At 40.5% G+C, this 20335-nt stretch overlaps 1 protein-coding gene across 3 annotated transcripts in view; it reads left to right on the top strand.

The window, feature by feature from the left end:
* fignl2 (fidgetin like 2) overlaps positions 1–16880 on the top strand; it is a 42665-nt gene extending 25785 nt beyond the window's left edge. For all 3 annotated transcript variants that reach the window (XM_077219059.1, XM_077219058.1, XM_077219060.1), the window contains exons 2-3: positions 547–688; positions 12390–16880. In XM_077219059.1, coding sequence (XP_077075174.1) covers positions 664–688; positions 12390–14446 — 2082 coding nt within the window. In that variant the 5' untranslated portion in view covers positions 547–663 and the 3' untranslated portion in view covers positions 14447–16880. The remainder of the gene's footprint in view (positions 1–546; positions 689–12389) is intronic.
* Positions 16881–20335: the final 3455 nt, after the last annotated feature.

Here is a 20335-nt window from a genome sequence, read left to right as displayed (position 1 = left end):
TGTGTGTGTGTGTGTGTGTGTGTGTGTGTGTGTGTGTGTGTGATTGCCAATATACGGTAGTTGTTGTTTTTTAATATGTCTTCTGTTCAAAAAAAAATTTCTCATCTAAAAAAAAGAGATAATTGAACCAGGAGAGTGTGTGGCAAGGGATGAAATGAGCTTAATTTTGTGAAAGCATACTCTCTAGCTGCTGTTTTGAGGCGAAGAGAACGGCTATGGTATACATGGTGCTTTTTGTCAGGGAGATTTAGAAAGCCCTCTTTAGAAGCTGGACACAACCATACAATCAGCTTATTGCCTGTGTGCAGGCTCTTAATGAATACCCCTGTGTGTGTTCAGCCCACAGTGAGAGTCCCTGTGTCTATGACTGTTTCACTCTTGCCCAAAATTGTGATGAAGCCTTAGAGGCTCTTGATTGTAGGTTGCACACTGTTCACATATATGCAAACTTCATAAACAATCACATGGATTATGCAGTGCAGTGTATGCGTAAATAATGAACATTAACCCCTCCTGAATTCTCCTCCTCCTCTTTTTTTTTTTCAGGAACACGTTTTTTAGAGTCCCAATGTGAGTAGAGGCGAGCGATGGACTACAGCCGTACAGACGCTAACCTGGGTTTCTCCGCAGAACTGTTACCATAATCGAGACCAGATCCGCAGAATGCTGAGTCCCATTGTTCCCTATAGTAAGTGTAACCTCTTTGATGTCAAACCACAGAAAAGGCAGTAAATAACTTGCTAACTCTAGATTAGTAAAAAATTCCCCTACGGCTACTTGGGTATTTGGTTTGTTGGTAAACCAGTTTGAACAATGCCACATTTTAAAAACGAAATGTCTCAGATGTTCACCCCAGTGTCCTCATCATGAGGTTTTAATGAACATACCCAAAGTATAGGCTATGTCATGGTTGGTAGGACAGGTGTGGGGGTGAGCTGAAACCCTGTGGTTCTGCCAGTGTCATCTCACCATGATTACCCACCAGTGTCCAGGTTACTAGCATGGTTACTTCCTCTATCTCTGTCCTTTTCTGCCTCCCTTTCTCCAGCTCTCTTCCCCCTCCTCACTGTTCTCAACAGACCTAATAACTGACGTGTCCAGTTTTAGCCCCCATTCCTAACCCCCCTACCAGGCTTCATTTGAGCTCCGCGCTGGCCCTCTCCAAAACAGCATTGTTTGTACGCCAGCATGGGGTTTCTTCCCCCAGTTATGCCTGAAGAGATGCTTTTTTCTCCACTCTTTAGCTCTTCTTCTCTGTGCTATATAGGCATGACAGTTACATGAAAAGAGGGAGGGAAATCAAACTAAAGGACCAAGGCACCTCAATTTGAGATGTAATCATGTTGAGTCGCCAGCTTGAATACCTTTCAGCTGGCTTGCTAGGTTGTTGCAGCAACCGATTACCATTGATGTCTAATATGGAGTTATAATTCCATTTAGCACGACATTCAGAGGACCTTTGTCATATGTGCCGATGGAATTATTTTTTGTGTTTGTTTTGATCAATTCATTTTGTCATGCAAATAGTTAGAACTGCATTCTGTAGGCCTACATATGTTTTAGAAGACAAGAAAAACTTGTTTTGATCAAGGGAAGAACTTTTATATTTTAGTATAATCAGTACTAATCATAATTCCACATTTGGGTGGAATTCGGGTGAGTAAGATTAATGCAAAATAAGAAATTACTACTTTTATTCAGCAAGGATGCATTAAATTGATCAAAAGTGACAGTCAAGACATTTATAATGTAATGTATAATTTCTATTTCCTGAAAATATTATCCTTAAAGAAATGTATCATGGTTTCCACAAAAATATTAAGCAGGTTAATATTTAACTTTAATATTAAATGTTTTCAACATTAATAATAATAAGAAATATTTCTGAAGGATCATGTGACACTGAAGACTGGAGTAATGATGCTGAAAATTCAGCTTTGACTTCACAGGAATACTTTACATTTTACAATATTAAAATAGAAAACGATTATTTTAAATTGTAATAATATTTCACAATATTTCTGTTTTTACTGTAGTTTTGTCAAATATATATACAGTGTTAGCATAAGAGATTTCTTGTTAAATAATTTTTTTAAAATCTTACTTTGAAAGTTAATTTGTATATTAATATACTTTTTTTTATTTATGTTTATAGTTTATTAAAGTGCTGCCTTTCCTTGTATAATGAATCAGTGATAGTTTCAAGCTCTTTTCTGTCTAGTCTTTCTTTGCACACTTTATTTTCAAAAATGTCACAAAGCCCTGTCAGAATATTTAGAATTCTTTGAAGATCTAGAAAGTTGTTGTTTGTGTGTGTCATTTAGTGCACAAACCTCTTAACCACTGATTTGAGATGGCTAATGTCGCAGATCCTGATTTTCCAGTACTGCAGCATGCATTTCGATTTTGGAACTGATCTTTTTGTTTCTAAAGTTTAATGCTTATGGACTTTGCATATATGTGTGTGTGTGTGTGTGTGAATGTTTCCCTGAGTGTCTAGTGTGATATTAGGACAGCACACAAAGGTGTTAGATATCCCTCGGAGTTTACACTTTGAGCATTTAAAGCCAGGCAAATTCCTTTTTCTCCAGGTTGTTCCCAGTCCAGATATGTCCTTTCTGTTCATTCTGCCTCATAATTCGTCTGTGCCGGAGCCAGGTGAATGTAGGGCAGCTTATGTGGTATATATATGTGAATAGTGTCACATCCATGCTGGAATTTTCTTTGTGGAGCAACTGAGCATTTCTGACATCAGTGTTTATGTTTGAATCAAGAGCACAGGCATGTTTGTACTCCAAATGTGCGTTTGAGCATTATGTTTGATGTCTGTCACATGCAATTACATATACTCTCATTGCATCCACAAACAAAAGTGTTGCATTGATGAGCATGTAGGAACCGTAAGCTGAAGAGGTTCAGAGTCAGAGCTGAAGGAAATCTGAGAGAGATTCCTGGGGCCATGGATACTCCTGGAGGGATTTGGTGCAAAGAATCTGTAATCTGCACTTCAAACACACCCTTAAATCAGTCCCAGGCCAGCAGCCCATGAGTGCTCTAACTCTTGTTGCTTGGGGGCCCTGCTGTCCAACATATTCCTTGTGTAAAGAGAAACAAGCATAGCCTCAGCTCTCTCGCTTTATGACCTCATTTCTTCCCTACTCCACACTAAAGGCCTGGGCAGAAGAAGCACTCTAATTGCATCTGTTAAGTCATTAAGGCTTTGAGTTTGGTCTATAGGAAGGGGTGCTTTGGATGGCGCAGAAGGAGAGATTAACAACGAGCATCTAACACATCTATTCTAATGAGAGTGACAGGGTGAATGCGCTTCTGGAGAGGCATGCAGACCCTTGAGTAAACAGGCAAGGTGCTGAAGTGTTTGTGTGAATGAGCGCGGGGTCATTAGCGTTGGGTGTGAATGGACTTTAATTAGCCCGCAGTGCAGTCAGTGAGATGGAAAAGAATCTGCAGCCATTGGAAAAGCGGCTTAGCGATACACATTCTGCCTGGGACCCCCCCCTGCCTCAGTTCATCATCTCACCATCGTTGAAGACCGCTCATTAGTCCCGTTACTGCCACAATTAAGCTTCCAATTAAGCCCGGACTTCTGAGGGTTATTGGGCATCAAGCTTGCAATCACTGTTCCAAGATATCACTCAGGTATAGTTCACTAAAAAATGAAAATTGTGCCCTTATGTTTTTCCAAACATGTATGTCTTTGGAGCACAGAAGGAGTTGTTGTTTTTTGCACATACAGTGAAAGTCCAGAGGGTCCAATGTTGTTTTTGGACAACGATGACTTTCATTACATGGACCAAGCCGGTTGAAAACATTCTTCAAAATTTCTTCATTTGTGTTCTGCAGAAGATACATAAAGCATTCCTGTAGCTCAAACAGTAGAGCCTTGCACTGCAAAGGAAAGCAAAAACTGATCAAATGCATTGGAAGTCGCTATGGATCGAAGCATCTGTCAAATGCATTATTGTAAATATAAGGTCATACAGGTTTGGAATGATATGAGGGTGAGTAAATGATAGAATTTAGATTTGTGGATGAACTATCCCTTTAAGCTGGAGCGAGTTTTTTCAAATCAGGCACTTGCCTAACATACTTTATGGCCAGCGTTCAATCCAAGCCATATTTGTGAGTGTGCACACAGAAAAACATCCCAACACGGTTGTAGGGTTATTAAATAAAGCAGCCAGGGAATTCGAGAGAGGGCACTGATACGCAGTCCGGACACTCCGTGAGGGGGCAGGGCGAAAAGGAAGGAGGAAAGGAAGGGGGGGGAGTGATTGGAAGAAGGAGATGGAGGAGAACAGGGGGAGATGGAGGAGAGATTGGGTAAGAGGGACAGATGGAAGGGGGTGATTGGTCATCACAGAGCCTAAGGACAGCTGTTCTTTGATATATTAGTGGACACAATGACCTAAACCTGGCCTGCGGCCGCAGAAAATAGGAACCCTGTTTTTCTTAAAGGGGAGGGGTACCAGGCATTTGGCCATTTGTGGACAAGAATTAGCTGGTCAGGGTGATTGGGGATGTTGTTTTTAAAATTATGAGCATCTAATCATTCATTCAAACCACCAAGGCTATGGGTTTCTCTCATTTTCATTGAAAAATGAGCTCAAATGTCCACAAGTATTTATTCACAAATGAAACCGATATTGCACTTGACAACATCATGCCACTTTTATTTTTTTTCCTTTTCACCCCCCCCCCCCCCTTTTTTTATTCTAGTCATCATTAACATGAACGCACGGATTTCAACTTACTGTGTCCCAAAAGGCAAAGCAATAACACCTTCAAAGCTGAGAGATTATGGACTGCAGCTCACATGGATGACTAGTGAGAAAGACCTAGAGCGAGAGAAAAGGAAAAAAAATCAGATCATTCACTGCCACTCTAGCAGATAGGCTGTTTCCTCTTGGGACCCCACAGGGCCTGGCTGAAAAGAGCCACGGCGTCTGGCAGTGTGCAGAGGAGCAGGTGTGAAAACTCGTAAGGCCCACCGCCTCTTCTGCTATTACATCTTTTTAGCTCCATGAAAAGGGAGCAGATGAGCAGAAAGAAAGAGACAGAGAGATCATGTTAACCACACTGCTGTAACTAATGCATCACTTCATAACAATTGTCATAGTTCTGCTCTGTTATGCATGCCTTGTAAATTATGAGGAGCTGCTGTCAGGATTTTTAGGGAAGGACCTCACACTACTTTCCTTATGTTCTTTTTCCTTTATCTGATCTGCCTTCATCCAGGAACTTAACAGATTTTCACAAGACATCATTATTGATATGTTTTTTTAAATTTTTTAGTTTAATTGGTGTGCATCACCATTGCGTGTGCTTATTATGCCTTTTTTCTGCCACAGGGACAGAAATATTTTGGAAAACTACATATTTTAAGTGTTTTTAATTTAGTTTTTTATTTATATTGCAATACAGAATATCTCTATTTATTTTTTGGGATTTAAATGAAAATAAGAAGTACCAACACTGTACAGCCTAAAGAAAGAATGTATTTTTAAATGACTACTGTAAAGGCTTTGCGTGACTTTAAAATGCCCAATGGGCTTACATCATTGACATTTTGCAATTCCTCAGCCTAAAGCATTGATTCAGAGACGTCTGTATACAGAATACAAATCAGCTGATGATTAGAACGCTGGGTGCCATGTTATCTGCACTGAGGTGATTAATTCATGTAAACACAATCCTCCCTCTGCAGTCTTTTCAACCAGATCTACCCTTTCTCTCTGTCTCTCTCATCTTTCTCCCTCTCTCTCCCTCCTTCATCTTTATTCTCTCTTGAAAGAGCCCTTCTTTTGTGGCATCTGCGCTCTTCAAAGGGAGTTCCACACATACCAGCACTGTGGGCTGAAGTTTCAGGACATAATTCCTAACAGGATGCTCACTGTTCACCCGTACAACTTCTTCTTTTCGGTTGTTTTGAAGTTTAACTGACAGAAAGTGGTAGTAATTAATCAAATACTCAGAACTGAGCAATCGTGTGTGTGTGTGTGTGTGTGTGTGTGTGTATGTGTGTGTGTGTTGTTCCCGGTTGCTTCCCTCTAAAGTTGTCTCTTATTTCAGCAGTGTTAGGGTAGCTGGATGTGTACTCTTTGCATTTGTCTGTGTGCTGTTTAGTTGCAGTGCAGATGCAGAGGGTCTCTTGAACAGTGTTTGTAGGATTTGATATTTGAATTTGCAATGAGGGGGGTGTCTTTAGTAGATAAACCTACTTAAATCTATGTGTGGGGTTTAGGGAATGGGTGCCCACCATAATACCTGATTGGATTGATTCAGCCTGCTCCTGTTTACAACTGGCCCCTGTACAATCTGCCTGGTTTAATGGCTCTGTGTCCCAGAAGGCTTGTTGCATCCATGTAGGTTTTGTTCTTCAGGGCAGGAAAACAAAAGTGACGCGGCCTGAAAGTGCACACGGACCCCTGGGGAGCTGTGAAAAGCTGAGCATCCTCCGGCAGCCGGGCCTGCTCGGCTCTCACATTGCAGAACCTTCTGCTCCGACATCGCATAGTGGCCGATTCATAACTAATATTTAGGTTATCCTAACTTTTAAAAAAAATACTAGAAATGGTTTATTAAAACCCACTGATATTCACTGATTCAGTTTTTTATTTGGTTCCACATATATTTGTGAAATATCAGGATGGCACACACAAACAAACACACGCGCACATCTCCAAAGGAACCCTCAATAAATCCCAGGACAGCACAAAGGCTGTCAGCGCACTGCTCCTGAATAGATTAATAAGATTTCCATAATTAGGCAGGCCTCTGACAATAGGATCCCTCAGCTTTTGTCTCAGGACCAACAGGATTGTCAGGCCAGTAGGACGTCTGCTGGATGGACTGTGCAACAATGGACACACAGACAGTAAGGCGACCAGAGAAAACATCTGTCTTTCTGGCAGTCTCGGACCCGCACAGAGCCACCACGGCAAGCCACTCGTTGCTGCTCACACAAAGCAATGGCCAGGATTGCTCTATAGCTCTGTTTACACATCTTTAGTTAATGTGTGATTAGAACTGGTCCTGTGGCTATAATTTAAGTTTATGTGTGTGAGAGGGAGACCGAAATGTTGTTGTGTCCATGTTGAGACACAAAATTGAGATAAAGCTGCACTTTTTCCAGCATTTCTCATACACTTGTGTTAATACTGTGTTTTGCCTTTTGGTTCATCTATTTTAATTACCCATTCAATTCAGTCTCTCTCTTTTTAACATTATTTTTGTTTAAAGGTGCACTTGATCATTTGTAGTTTAAACAGGGAATGATTTAATTATGACTTACTGCAACTAGTGCATTTTTACAATGGTAGTGGTTACTGAAAATTTTGCTGAAAATTATTAGATATCTGCCACTATAAAAATATATTTTGTATATTTTTATAAAATATTTTTTGCACAACTGATTTTTTCTTTTATTAGTTAAAATAAGTGTTACTATTATTAAATAATAGAATTAATAATGTATTATCATCATTATTTTTTTGTTTCTCATTATACTGTTATGCTGCAAATGCTTTAAAGGAGAACTCCGGGCAATTTTTAAGTTAATCTTGATCGTTAGACCTTTGTGAGTACTGACTATAGAAAAAAAAACGAACCGGATTGGTGCTTGCTACTCGGAGCTGCGACTGCGAATGCCCAGAGCTCCCCCTCAGCTAAAACGGCAGCTATGGGGGCATCGACATAAAGAGCGTTTTTGAACCTCTTAATAGACACAAAATGCAATTAAAATGTCTGTCCAACATGAACAGGGACCCTACATGTGAACAAGATGCGTTTAGCAACTTAGCCATTGTTTCAACTCACCTAAATAGTCTTTTAGACGGCAAGCTGTAGTCTCGCGCTGCAGTCCCGTGCTGTAGCCGGAAAAGGTAAACAATGTCCAGGTGGGAGGAGCGTTGATCATGTGTGACGAGTTATGATCAGAGTTGCTTACAAGTGAAGAAGAAATGGTTCGTGTTTGTGCCTTTCCGAATTGTGGCAACAGAATGCGAAAATATTAGAGCTTAAATTTTCATCGTCTTCCTTTCCATGACCTCGAGATTCTGCAGTTGTGGCTATAGTTGTACTTCAACTTGATGTGTAAACTCCCGTAGAAGTACTACGCGCTAAAGATTACCGCATTTGCAGTGAACACTTTGACAAGGATGACTACACACACTCAACACAGCGGGGCCGTTTGAAGAAAAATGCCATTCCATGTACGAAGACTCGTCGCACATGATCAACGCTCCTCCCACCTGGACATTGTTTACCTTTTCCGGCTACAGCACGGGACTGCAGCGCGAGACTACAGCTTGCCGTCTAAAAGACTATTTAGGTGAGTTGAAACAATGGCTAAGTTGCTAAACGCATCTTGTTCACATGTAGGGTCCCTGTTCATGTTGGACAGACATTTTAATTGCATTTTGTGTCTGTTAAGAGGCTCGAAAACGCTCTTTATGTCCATGCCCCCATAGCTGCCGTTTTAGCTGGGTGGGAGCTCTGGGCATTCGCAGTCGCAGCTCCGAGTAGCAAGCACCAATCCGGTTCGTTTTTTTTTCTATAGTCAGTACTCACAAAGGTCTAACGATCAAGATTAACCTACAAATTGCCCGGAGTTCTCCTTTAACAAGACAAATGTACAGTTTTTGTCATGCAAAAAGAACCTTAAAATGTAAATTGAATTCAGGAGCTTGATGTTTGTCTAATCTTAATGAGAACATTCTTTGTTATTACGTGACTGCTGCTATATTTATCAAAATGTATCATCTCACTCTCTTGGTACATTTTATAAATGATTCGTGGTTTGATACTGTCATTTATTCACTGAAATTAATATCCTTCAGTGTTTTACCAGTATACTTCTACACTTCTACCGGTATAATTGGACCATCTATTCTCAAATGCCCAGAATGAGTTAATTTCAGCTGCTGTGGTGATTTAAATAGAAACACTTTTAACACATTTAAATCACATCTAGATTATTTGATAGTCACTGCTGAGGCTTAGCTCTAATTGCAGAACAGTTCATCTGTGGTTGATTTCATACTAATGAGTAGTATTGTCATGATACTTGAATTTCTAACTTCGATGATTCTTTGAAAAATATTGATTATTCGATACCATTTTTTGATATCACAGGGAAAACTGCCCTAAATGCTGCCATACGTTAGTTTTATTATCTCCTAATCTTTTGATAATTTGGGCAATTTTGTGAGCATTCTTATAAAATAATAACAAATAAACAAATTGCAAATGATAGCACAAATAAATACAATAGAATACAATTAAATAAACATGGCTTCAAGTTTTTCAGGTGGGTCTACCAGTAGTATTTGGGTAAGAAATACTACAGAAATTAAATAAAGTAATCAAATGTAAAATAACACTGGATAGTTGTAAAAATGTTTACACTTCATTGTAAAAAAATAAATACAGGTTAATGCTAAATATTAAAGTTACAAAAGTAATTAAATCAAGACAAGTGAGTTTCTTTTTTTTCTTTTTTTCTTTGATTAACATGACAGACAGCAGCAGGTATATTAGACTGCTGTCACTTTAAAAGCTTATGCACGGATCCAATATATTGTTACACAACATGCAAATTCTTTCTCAACTATTTACTTTCTCAAATGTGTTTACCTGAATACTCGCTAAGATGGGCATTTTGACATCATTTGATCGTTTAGCAATAAGCCACAAAGTAGAACTCAATTTGGTACTCGCGAGCTGTTCGAAAGTTAGGTTTTATGTGCAAGCCACTTATATAGATCAGTGGTGTGCGTGCTTTGGGTGTGAGCGTAAAAACTTACAGGAATGAGTAAATTTATGTGCAATTCCCGCAACCCATGTAACACCAACACTATTCAACCGGAGCAAATGAGATGTGCTAGTGAGAAGAGGCGTGTATGTGTCAACTCGCCGTTGGAGGGAAGAGAGAGTGAGAATGTGCAGTATTTGGAAGTATTGGAGTATTGGAATCGTTTCGGTAACTGTGGTGAACAGGACGGCCGAGGGACGTGAGAGAACGGCGTGAGGCCGGTGGTGCGATTGCTAATGAGCAACACCTGTGGAGCACACCGGTCTCGCATCTCTCATGGAGGAGCGGAAGCATAAAGGAGGAGCGACGACGTTGATGATCGAGAGAGGAACAGGCCAGGTTTTACGTTGTGTTTTGGTTTTTGTATTTATATTTTATTTTAGCCAGCGGTCGTCCGCGAGGGGCTGCTGGCAGTTCATTATGTTTATTTTCGGTAGCCAGCAGTCGTCCGCGAGGGGCTACTGGCGGTCTTTTGGTTTATTTGGTTTATTTTAAATAAAGTTTCTTTGATTGTTCGCCGGTTCCCGCCTCCTTCTTCCCTGAACATTGCTACAGTTACTAACCCTAACCCGGTTATTTTTGACAAAACTAATGGGTATCACTTTTAGCTAAGTTGGACACTTAGAGGAACTGCTCCTCTTGAAGTAGCCTTACCTAAATAACACTCGCGGTCCAATTTGGAAACGATTTCCCGTGTGTCTTGGTGCACATACACTCATGTATATTGATGGAGTGGACAGCAGTTTGGCCGCCTGAATGACCTCTCTAATGTCAAACCCCATCCTCTCACATAGACTCATGTGCGTGCATGCACATGCACACACGGCGGCCGGAGCGCCTGCTGTCCACTCCCCCTCCTCCTTTCCTACCCGTTGCAGGTTTTATGAGCTCCCCTGGGCTGCCATCCATCTCTGTCGCACACTGGCCCCATTATTGTGCTCCATACAGCACTTCACAAACCAGCCTGCAGATGGGATTGTCCTACTAGATATACACTGTTTCTACTGACTGCACAATGACCAAATACTTTACCTGTGTTCACCTTGTTTACATATTCTGAGTCGTTTTTATGTTGTATCTTGTAGTTATATTAGAAATAGGGGTAAAGTGTTAGTTTGGGAACTTGAGGATCTAGAGATGAATATAAAGGACATGGTAATCCAATGGCCATCTGGTCTGTTGGTGTGATCTTTAGGAATAAATAGCAGGCGTAATCTGAAGACACACATGGGAAGGTTTGGCAATGGGAGGGGTGAGAGTTTGAGAAACAGAAAGAGCACACAAAGGGGGAGGGCCAAGTTTTTGGGAGAAAACAGTAAGGGGGAACGTAGCATACAGAACTGAGACTTGATTTAAATGGCAATAAAGCAGCAGCTTGCATACTCTGACAGAAGTGTGAATAACAAATCATCACTTTCTCTTCCAGTTGCAGCCTATGATGAAGATTTGCAGGTTATTCCATTTACTTTCCCATTTCCCCCATAGCCCTCACCCCAGGCTGATTCCCGACAGTTCAATAATGCCAAGCTATGTGTGGAATTTAGCTAATGCCTTTAGAAGGTGCAGTTGCAGACCCTCATGAAATGGCTGGTTTTAAAGCTTCTGCTTCATGAAATTCTCAATACCAAGAAAAAAATGCAATTCCAATTGAAGTATTAAGATCTTTTTACTATTAACAGACATTAATTATGCATACACCATAATTAACATTTTGATTTTTGATTTTTCATTTTAGAATTCATCTCTAATGATTGCCTTTAAACTGTGATGCTGTTAAGTGTATTGCAATTTTAGAAGCACAGAAAATCTCTGAATAAAGGAATTTGCGTTATGAAAGGACATTACAGACACTGGATGTGGACATTTTTTTATTGAGGTTTATTTTCCACTTCTCATGTGCATTAAGACCCCCTTAGCATTAGGACAGCATAATTAATCACAGGAAAGCCATCCTGGAGAAAGCCAGAAGAAAAGGGCATTCCACACTCCCAGTGCTTCATGGGAAGTGGCCAATGAATAGCACAACTATTTCGTCCACCCGTCCCAACCCCCCTTTTCCCCCATATTGGTCCCTCCCTCTCCCCCTCTGTTCCTTCTTCTCTCTCTTTCCCTCCTTCTGTCAAGCTGGCCATAGAGGCCTTTTGGAAAATTGCTTTGTGGATGAACTGTGGTGGTGGGAGGGGATATATTGAGGTAAGCATGCGCAGGGTGATAACAGTTTCTTCTTTGGGAGAACTGCAGATGGCAACACAAGGCTGTTACATTGCTTGAAAGGAGAAAATTCACAGCCCTTCTCTTTTATACTTACTGCAGGAAAAAAAAGACACCCTCTTTGTGCATGCACACAATACCCAAAGAGTCGTCCCACCAAGCAAAATGGCAACAAAAAATCAGCCCCACAATCATCCATAATTTGACATTAGTCATTTTGACTTTTCTTATAATTCTTTTAAAAAATCACTATATCCATCTAATACTGATTTGTAAATACTTGGAACGTACACTTTTGTTATACAGCAAATTCTTGATTAATCTGACAAATTGCTATCTCCGGCAGGCCTATTGAAGATGCACTGGAACCCGGAGCATGCCCAGCCCCTGAGCCAGTGGCCTGAGCAGCATTTGGACGTGTCTTCCACCACCTCATCCCCTGCCCACAAGTCTGAGCTCTACCCCAGCCGCGGACGTGGCTCCTACAGCTATGCCTGGGCAAATGACGACATCTCAGCCCTTACTGCCTCCAACCTGCTGAAGCGCTACGCTGAGAAATACTCAGGCATGCTAGACTCACCATATGAACGCCCTGCTGTGGGTGCATACCCTGAGCCTGGAGCCTTTGGGCCTCTCAACGGAGGCCAGAAAAGCGAATTGGAACCTTGGCCTCTTACGCACAGCACTGATGGGGCATATTCCTTAGTGCCTCCTTCATCTCATGATGGTCTGTCTGGGCCAAAGGTGGTTCCTACATCAGCAGGCCCACCAGGCTCTGGCAATGTGTCAGCTGTTAACAGCAACCTTTCAGACTCAGGCTACAGTGGGAGCAGCTCCTGCAGTGGGCCCCATTCCAGTGACTACCCCCCCAGTTACAACGGCACCTACCTCTCATCAGCGTACTGTCCCCAACCCAGTTCAGCACTTCCACCAACCTCGTTACATGCCCTTCAGCCTAACCCCACACTTCTCCCCAGTTACACATCTTCTGCACCTGTGTATAACTACCCCCCTAGCACCTACCCTCACCAGACTAGCCTTGCTCCTAGCTACACCCACCCAACAGCCCCTTACATCCCCTCGGGAATAGCTGCCCCCTCTCCACTACCCTCAAGACCCACAGTGGTTGGTGGCAGCTATGGCTATCAGAACAGCAGTCTAGGAGGCTCAGAGCCAGGGGGCTCTCTGAAGAGAAAAGCATTTGAGATGAGCCTGGATGAGGAAGATGGAGATAGTTCACGCTATAGGAAATATAGCTATGACCCCATGAAAGCTGGGGGAGATTCTCCGTATGGGGTTACTGATAAAGCTGAGTGCCGTGGAAATGGCTTTGGAACGGGTAGCACAGATCCTCAAACCTTTAAGCCTAGTAAACCTTCATCTCAGTCAAGTCTCGAAGGAGACGAAGTTGAAAAGTACAGTGGGCTAAAGCCCTTGGTTTCACCAACGTATGGAGCCGCAGGGGACTACAGCCCCCCAGCAGCCATGACTGGGGAGAACAGAGGTGCAGAGCAGGGCTTCTCCCAACTTCGTTCTCAGAAGTGCTCAGATCCTATGAAAAGCATGGAGCCCCAAATGCTGGAGCTAGTAAGCCGAGAATTGCAGGATTGCAGTCCAGCTTTGCTTTGGAGTGAACTTGCTGGGAACTGTCACATCAAAGCAGCACTGGAGGAGGACCTGCTGTGGCCTGTCCTGCGACCCAACCCTGCCATCCGCCCACCCAGAACCGTCTTGCTGTTTGGCCCTCAAGGAGGGGGAAAAACCACACTGGCACGATCCATGGCATCTCAACTGGGTGCTACCTTCTATAGGCTGAGTGGTGCAACTTTGGCCTCTAAATTGAAAGGAGAGGCAGAGCAACTATTGATCACCCTGTTCTCGGTCGCAACGGCCCGACAACCTTCAGTGGTGCTGCTCAGTGAGGTGGAGTCCGTTGATGAGGAAGGTCTCAGACAGCAACTGCAGACCCAGCTTGAGAAGATCCAACACGGTCAGAGCAGCCTGGTTCTGGTGGTGTGCACCACAAGACGACCTGATTTGATCAAAGATCCCCTTCTGCGCTGCTTCTCCAAGCGTTATCATATAGGCCTGCCAGATGCGAGCACACGCAGGCACGTGCTTCTGCAGGCACTAGTGCCCCAAGGCTACAGTCTGGGTGAAAGGGAGATGTCATCAGTACTGCAGCGTTCAGAAGGCTTCTCTGTCTGGGAGCTGCTGCAGCTCTGCCAGCAGGCTCTGGCATCAGCTTCTGCCTCGGCACCCGTGCCCTTGCACGGCCTCCCTGCATCCCTTTCTTCCCCTACCCTCCAAGACTTTGAAAATGCTTTCTGCAAGGTACGTCCTCACAGCACCTCCAAAGAACTGGACACTTGTATGGAGTGGAGCAAGGTTTATAGCCACTGAGAAACTAGTCAGCCACTGGTTGGGGACTGCTACAATTGTTTTTAAATACTTGTTGCAGCCAAAAGAGTGGAGCTTGTTGAGAAATTACAGTTTATGAATGGGAGGCATTTTGGATTTAATGCATTTAATCTAGGGAACATGCCATTGTGTGTTGTTTTTCTATAAATATACATATACTTTATTTTTTTCCCAAAGAAATTAAATATTAGGCCTTTCTTGAAGGGGCATTTATTAGTTGCTTGGCTTATCTGATAGAATATCTGAATTATATTTTGGAATTTCACTGGAATTCCATTTAGCCTTGATCCTGGAATAAACCTGGAGGTTATAGATCACTTGACTTTTTCCTGAAAAAATACCCCCATTGATTGCAACTCTCAGGATCCTATTTATTGCCAGTCCACTCCAGTGGTGTTGTATCTTTTGCGTTGATTTACTTTAAAGATCATTTGGTGTTAAAGTGCTTAGGATTTATCAAAACTACTCTGTTTTTACCAAAAATGCTCAACAACATTATATTGTCCAAGTTACAGCATTCACCAAAAGGTATTTACTGTTATGCAACCTCTTGGGAAAGAAAGCAACAGTATTTCGCAAAATTGATTGTTAGGCCGCGGTCATATCTTGTGCACTTTGTCAAAATGGTCATTTTACCAAAAGAGTATGCGTTGCTACCCAAAAAGTATTACATTGCTAATCCATAGAAAGTCAGATAATAGAAAGAGACAGGCTTTTACTGTTGGTAGTGGTACACTTCTTTCAGAACACTTTGTTAAAGGTAATACTTTTCCAATTACAAATATCATGTAAACAACCCATCACATTCCTCACAATCTTGTGAGAGCCTTTGCTCTGGACCCTCAAACACACACAAAAAGCAAGGGTCCATCAATGACTATTTCTCTCTTCTGCTTTACTCAGTTTATTTTATTAGTATATGTAGTCTTGTTTGAAAATACTCAGGAAGAATTTCTTTACCTCAGAAATGATAACTAAAGAATGTATGTAATCTTAGGGTCTTAGTAGTAAGCATTGAGGTTGGAGGTGAGCAACAGACCTGACACAGACATTGTATACACACTGCATCTGTGCTGTTACCTCTTAGGTGAAACTTGAAAATGCTACCAAGACAAACAATGAATGTAATTCAGGTATTTCAGAGAATATCTGATGCCATAAATCCATGTTTTAACTCTATATGAAAACATTTTCCCTTATCCTAACCCTTTATTTTTTATGTAGATTTTTGATGGAGTGATGATTGTCTTCATGACGTGTTATTGTAGATGGCAAACCAGATGTTTGATTTTGTTGGACAAACTGTTTTTAGAGACCAAGGTACATAGGCCATTATTGAAGGACACTGACATAATGTAAGTACTCGAAGAGCAAAAAAACAATAACCCAAAGGTCAGAATCAGATTGTTTTTTTTATATAATTGATAGCTAATCATGTCTAATCATAAATTGTGTTATTTGTATACATGTGTAATGTATACAAAATTGTAAACATGCTCATCAAATAGACAATCCAGATGGAGCAGCCTCTACCAATGTTTAAATATTTTTTAGCTTTTTCGTCTATGAGGTACACAAAAGCTAGAGTTATCAAATGTCTTCAAATCACCACTGCTGAAGAAACTGAGACTGAGTTCATTTATATTATCTGCAGAATGGCTTTTGTGGATTGTTGAATGTCGATCAGCTGTGACATGACATAGCTTCTGATCACTCCTTTACCCCCATCCCACCCATCTTAACACAATGGGTTGTCCCCTTGGTTGTTGGTCCAGTACAGCCTTGTGATGAGCTGACTTCCCACCCCCCGTTCCTCTATATCACCACAGCCTTTTGGAGAAGCCATATTCTGATTGATGTCCAGTAACACTATAGCACTGTTCGGCTCTTCAAGGACAGCTGGTGGCTTCACTCATGCCATACAGGTCAATCAGAATGACCCCAGGAGCACATATTGATCAGTGCCGAAGAGACAAAAAACTACAGTACCTGGCAGACTCAGGGACATCCTAAGCACACAAATGCATCATCTTGTGTAGAAAAATTCAGCACCAATTCTTTTCATAAAACCAAAGATACACCGGTTTTATTCAGATGATATAAGTCATTTATGTGGCTGATTTCAAACAAGAACACAAAGATACTTAGCAATTGAACAGTTTGTCCAACGAAATTGTCATTAATTAGCTGTTTTGAAACTATTAGTACAGTAACTTTGTTCTTGGATCTTGTTCTTGTACATTTTCTGTAACCATTTCTACCTCATTTTTGCAGCATATTGTACATGAAAATATTTATTTCATGTCTTTTTTGATGTCTGTTTTAAAAATGTTCTTGAAATGTAATGGTCTACCTCAAAAAAGACTGTATTTTAAGAAAAAAGTATTACACAATATTAAAGAGAATGTCAAAAATCTCGCATGGCTCAACTTCCTGTACATGTCAAGAAGTGGCAGATTGTAAGGGTAAATTGCCTTCTCTTACATGCACATGATCTCAAAATATAAGGTCAGTGAAACTAAGATTTGTGGGATATTGAGGGCCATGGCTATGAATAAACCAAATAAAAAGTACAATGATTTGAATGTAAGTGTATATTTACTTGTAGCTTCTACATGTTCAACATAGAAAGGAATCTTTTCCAAAGTTCTATGTTGCTTAATTCATTCAGTGTACAACATTTAAATACTATTAAATGATCTTGATTGCTTCCCGTGTCAAATAAAGATTTTCAATCTGTGGTCAAGGGTTCAATACAGTCCACAAAGAAAAGCAAATCAATCTGATGTACAAAAAAAAATTCCATATAGATATGATGGGAATTGGCTTAATTATACGTGTATTTGCAACCCCCCCCCCCCCCCCCCCCATATAATTTTTAAAGTCTGGAGATTAATCTCAAATGTAATGTAAAGTGCTGATGGATGCTGATGTTTAAGTCTCTGATTAAGATGAATAATGGAGGGTTACACACAGTCCTTGTCCTCCAGTCTCTATCTGAAGGATAATTGTTCTCCAGCTGCCAGTAGAATAAAATAATATCCTTCAATTCATCCACTCAATAACACACTCACCTTGTTGAAGCGCTAAGGGTTAATAATATTTGAAGGTCAATAATTACTGAAAAAAATCTTCTGTGAATTAAGCTGTGGACTTTGTAAAAAAAATTGTTTTAAATTATCAACTGAATATCTGAATACATTGCATTTAATTTACTTTATAATTAATTGGATTTGTTTTTAGAGTTCACTGGCAAGAAAAATATTTCAGCTGTAACTGAAAAGGGTGTTAAAAAAAGCTCAATTATTTGACTAAAGATAGTTCAATATCAGTTTTATGAGTTCTAATAATTAAAGGGTCATAATCAAGGCCAGTTGTTAGAAACTGTGTTACACAGTGTTAACTAGCACCAATTTATTTTGAGTGTTTTGTTTCCTGTTGAGTGTATTGGAAAATTTACTTGAGAAAGCAAAAAAAACATCCCCATCAATCCCTATATCTCTTCCACCATAACCCTCACCATAGCAACCATCCCTGCTGGTGTAGCCTACTCTGAGTGATGTGTCCTGGTCAGCTTGAACTCGACCTCGCTGACTCCAGAGCTAGAGCAGAATCTAAATTTACAGAATGACAAAGTGTACAGATTCAGCATTATGGAAAGGAAAAAAATGACTGTTAAGATCAGTATGTAAAACTGTCAAGAGCATACACCATATATAATTTTTTAAAACACAAAAGTGCACATTTGTTATAAAAATTTTACAAATACTTAACTTATTCCCCGCCAGAGTTTTTGGAAAAAAAAAGAGAAAAATTCTAGTCAGCATCTTCAAAAAACCTTCATGGCCCTAGTATGGTCCTTAGAGGTGCCATACATATAGGTCAAATATAGGATATGTATATAGTTCGTTCCTGCTTCTTTTTTTACTTTATGGAATTTCACTGTATATAGTCTAAAGTATGAAAGAAATGTATGTACATTTTTAGAATAACTAATTTCTACATTAAACACAACAATACGCCATCGCATTCGCGACTCTGATTAAAGGCGACACTTCCGGTTCTCTTCCCACCGGAGGCGATATTTTTTTTCACAGGATGGTAGGGGAAGACTCATGAATATTCATTAGGGAACTCATGTCTGATTGGTCTGATGACCTACCCCCTAACCCCGCCCCTAAACCTACCCGTCACTGGGGGTCTGATGACCTACCCCTAACCCCGCCCCTAAACCTACCAGTCACTGGGGTTAAGACCAATCAGGCATGAGTTCCCTAATGAATATTCATGAGTCTTCCCCTACCATCCTGTGAAAAAAAAATATCGCCCACCGGAGCCTCGCTTTCGATTTCAAACTAACGGCTGCGTGAAATAAGCGTATTACATCCGGAGGAGCTGGGCGTCATTTGGCTCTGCAGTGAGCACCACTTGCAATATTTTTTTGTAGGAATATATGCATTTGTTATTCTGCTTACATATGCTATCGCTTGTATCTGCTATCTGCATCTTCTTCGGCTGTTTTGATCCGGAGATTCTCTACTCTTTCCGAAGATGCGTAATAATAGCGCCCACTACAACTGTACAACAGTGTAAACACAGAAAGTCCGTCAATGGCGGGGAAAGAGTTTATATGAATACCTCAATGTAGAATGTAAAATCCCACAGGTCCTTTGTTAAATAAAATTTGAACAAAATAATATTCATGACTATTGCTAAATGTATTCTGCAGATGTGAGCATCAATTTTTTTGTTTTAAATCCTTGTGCCCCAAGCTAAAGTAGGCTATATTACAAAGCATGGATGTTTACATCTAAGAGTGGCCTTGGCAAAAAATAATCATGTGATTTTGAAACTTAGGTTGTCTTAAAATATCATATATATTTTTAACATGCAAATAAAGAGGAGTTTTGTCAATTATATGAAATAAATGTTTTTTCTCCAAAACACGTTGACCACAATTATTGGCACCCTAATAATTGTTTAAGTAAAGTATCTCTGAAGTATATTCCCATTAATATTTACATTTTTAGCTCACAAGGGAGACTAGAAACATAAAATTGTCAAGCTATGACTTATGTTGTTGGAGTATAAATATGAGGAAACAAAAAAAACAAATTCCCTTAATCATCCATCACAACGAGTAAAACCAAAGAATATACTGTAGTGGCTAAAGACTCTTCAAGGATCACAGATGAAGTCTTGGGGTCAGAAAGCCTAAATAAAATAAAAAATCAAACAACTCCACATCATCACATGTGTTTTGGGAGGGTTTCAGGAAAAATCCTACTCGATCATCATCATCAAAAAAAAAAAAAAAAACTCCAGCATATTCTGTGTCAGACACGACTGGAACTTCAAAAGGGACCAGAATCTATGGTCAGATGAAACTAAAAAAAATAGCTTTTTGGCAGCAAACCCAACAAATGGGTTTGGTGCAAACAGGGATAAAAAGTGTGCCATGCCCACAATTAAATATACCGCTGGATCTTTAATGTTGTGGGCCTATTTTTTTTGCTGGAGGTCCTTGACATCTTGTTCAGATACATGGTGTCATGTATTCTACAGAAAAAAATAGATAAAAAATCAAAACCTGACAGCCTCTGCTAAATCTTATAATGGGCCGTGATTGGTTCTTCTGAAAGGTTTGGTTTTTGTGAATTTTTAATGAAAGATCAAAAGGAAAAACTATGCAGATTTATTTTTACAGCCATCTTTGATCATATTTACCAGGGGTGCCAATAAATATTACCACAACTGTACATTGAATCTGGTTTAGAACTGTTCTATTTTGTTGTATTTCATGTTTTCACATAAAGGTACAGAAAAGATCATGATTGAAACCAGAGGGTTCAGATGCCGAGCAGCAAGACT

Source organism: Siphateles boraxobius, unplaced genomic scaffold (genome assembly GCF_051911475.1).
Source record: "Siphateles boraxobius isolate OS27281-9 unplaced genomic scaffold, OSU_SipBor_1 77, whole genome shotgun sequence".
NCBI lineage: Eukaryota > Metazoa > Chordata > Actinopteri > Cypriniformes > Leuciscidae > Siphateles > Siphateles boraxobius.
Note: the sequence above shows the minus strand (reverse complement) of the source record. Positions and strands in the feature narration are given on the sequence as shown.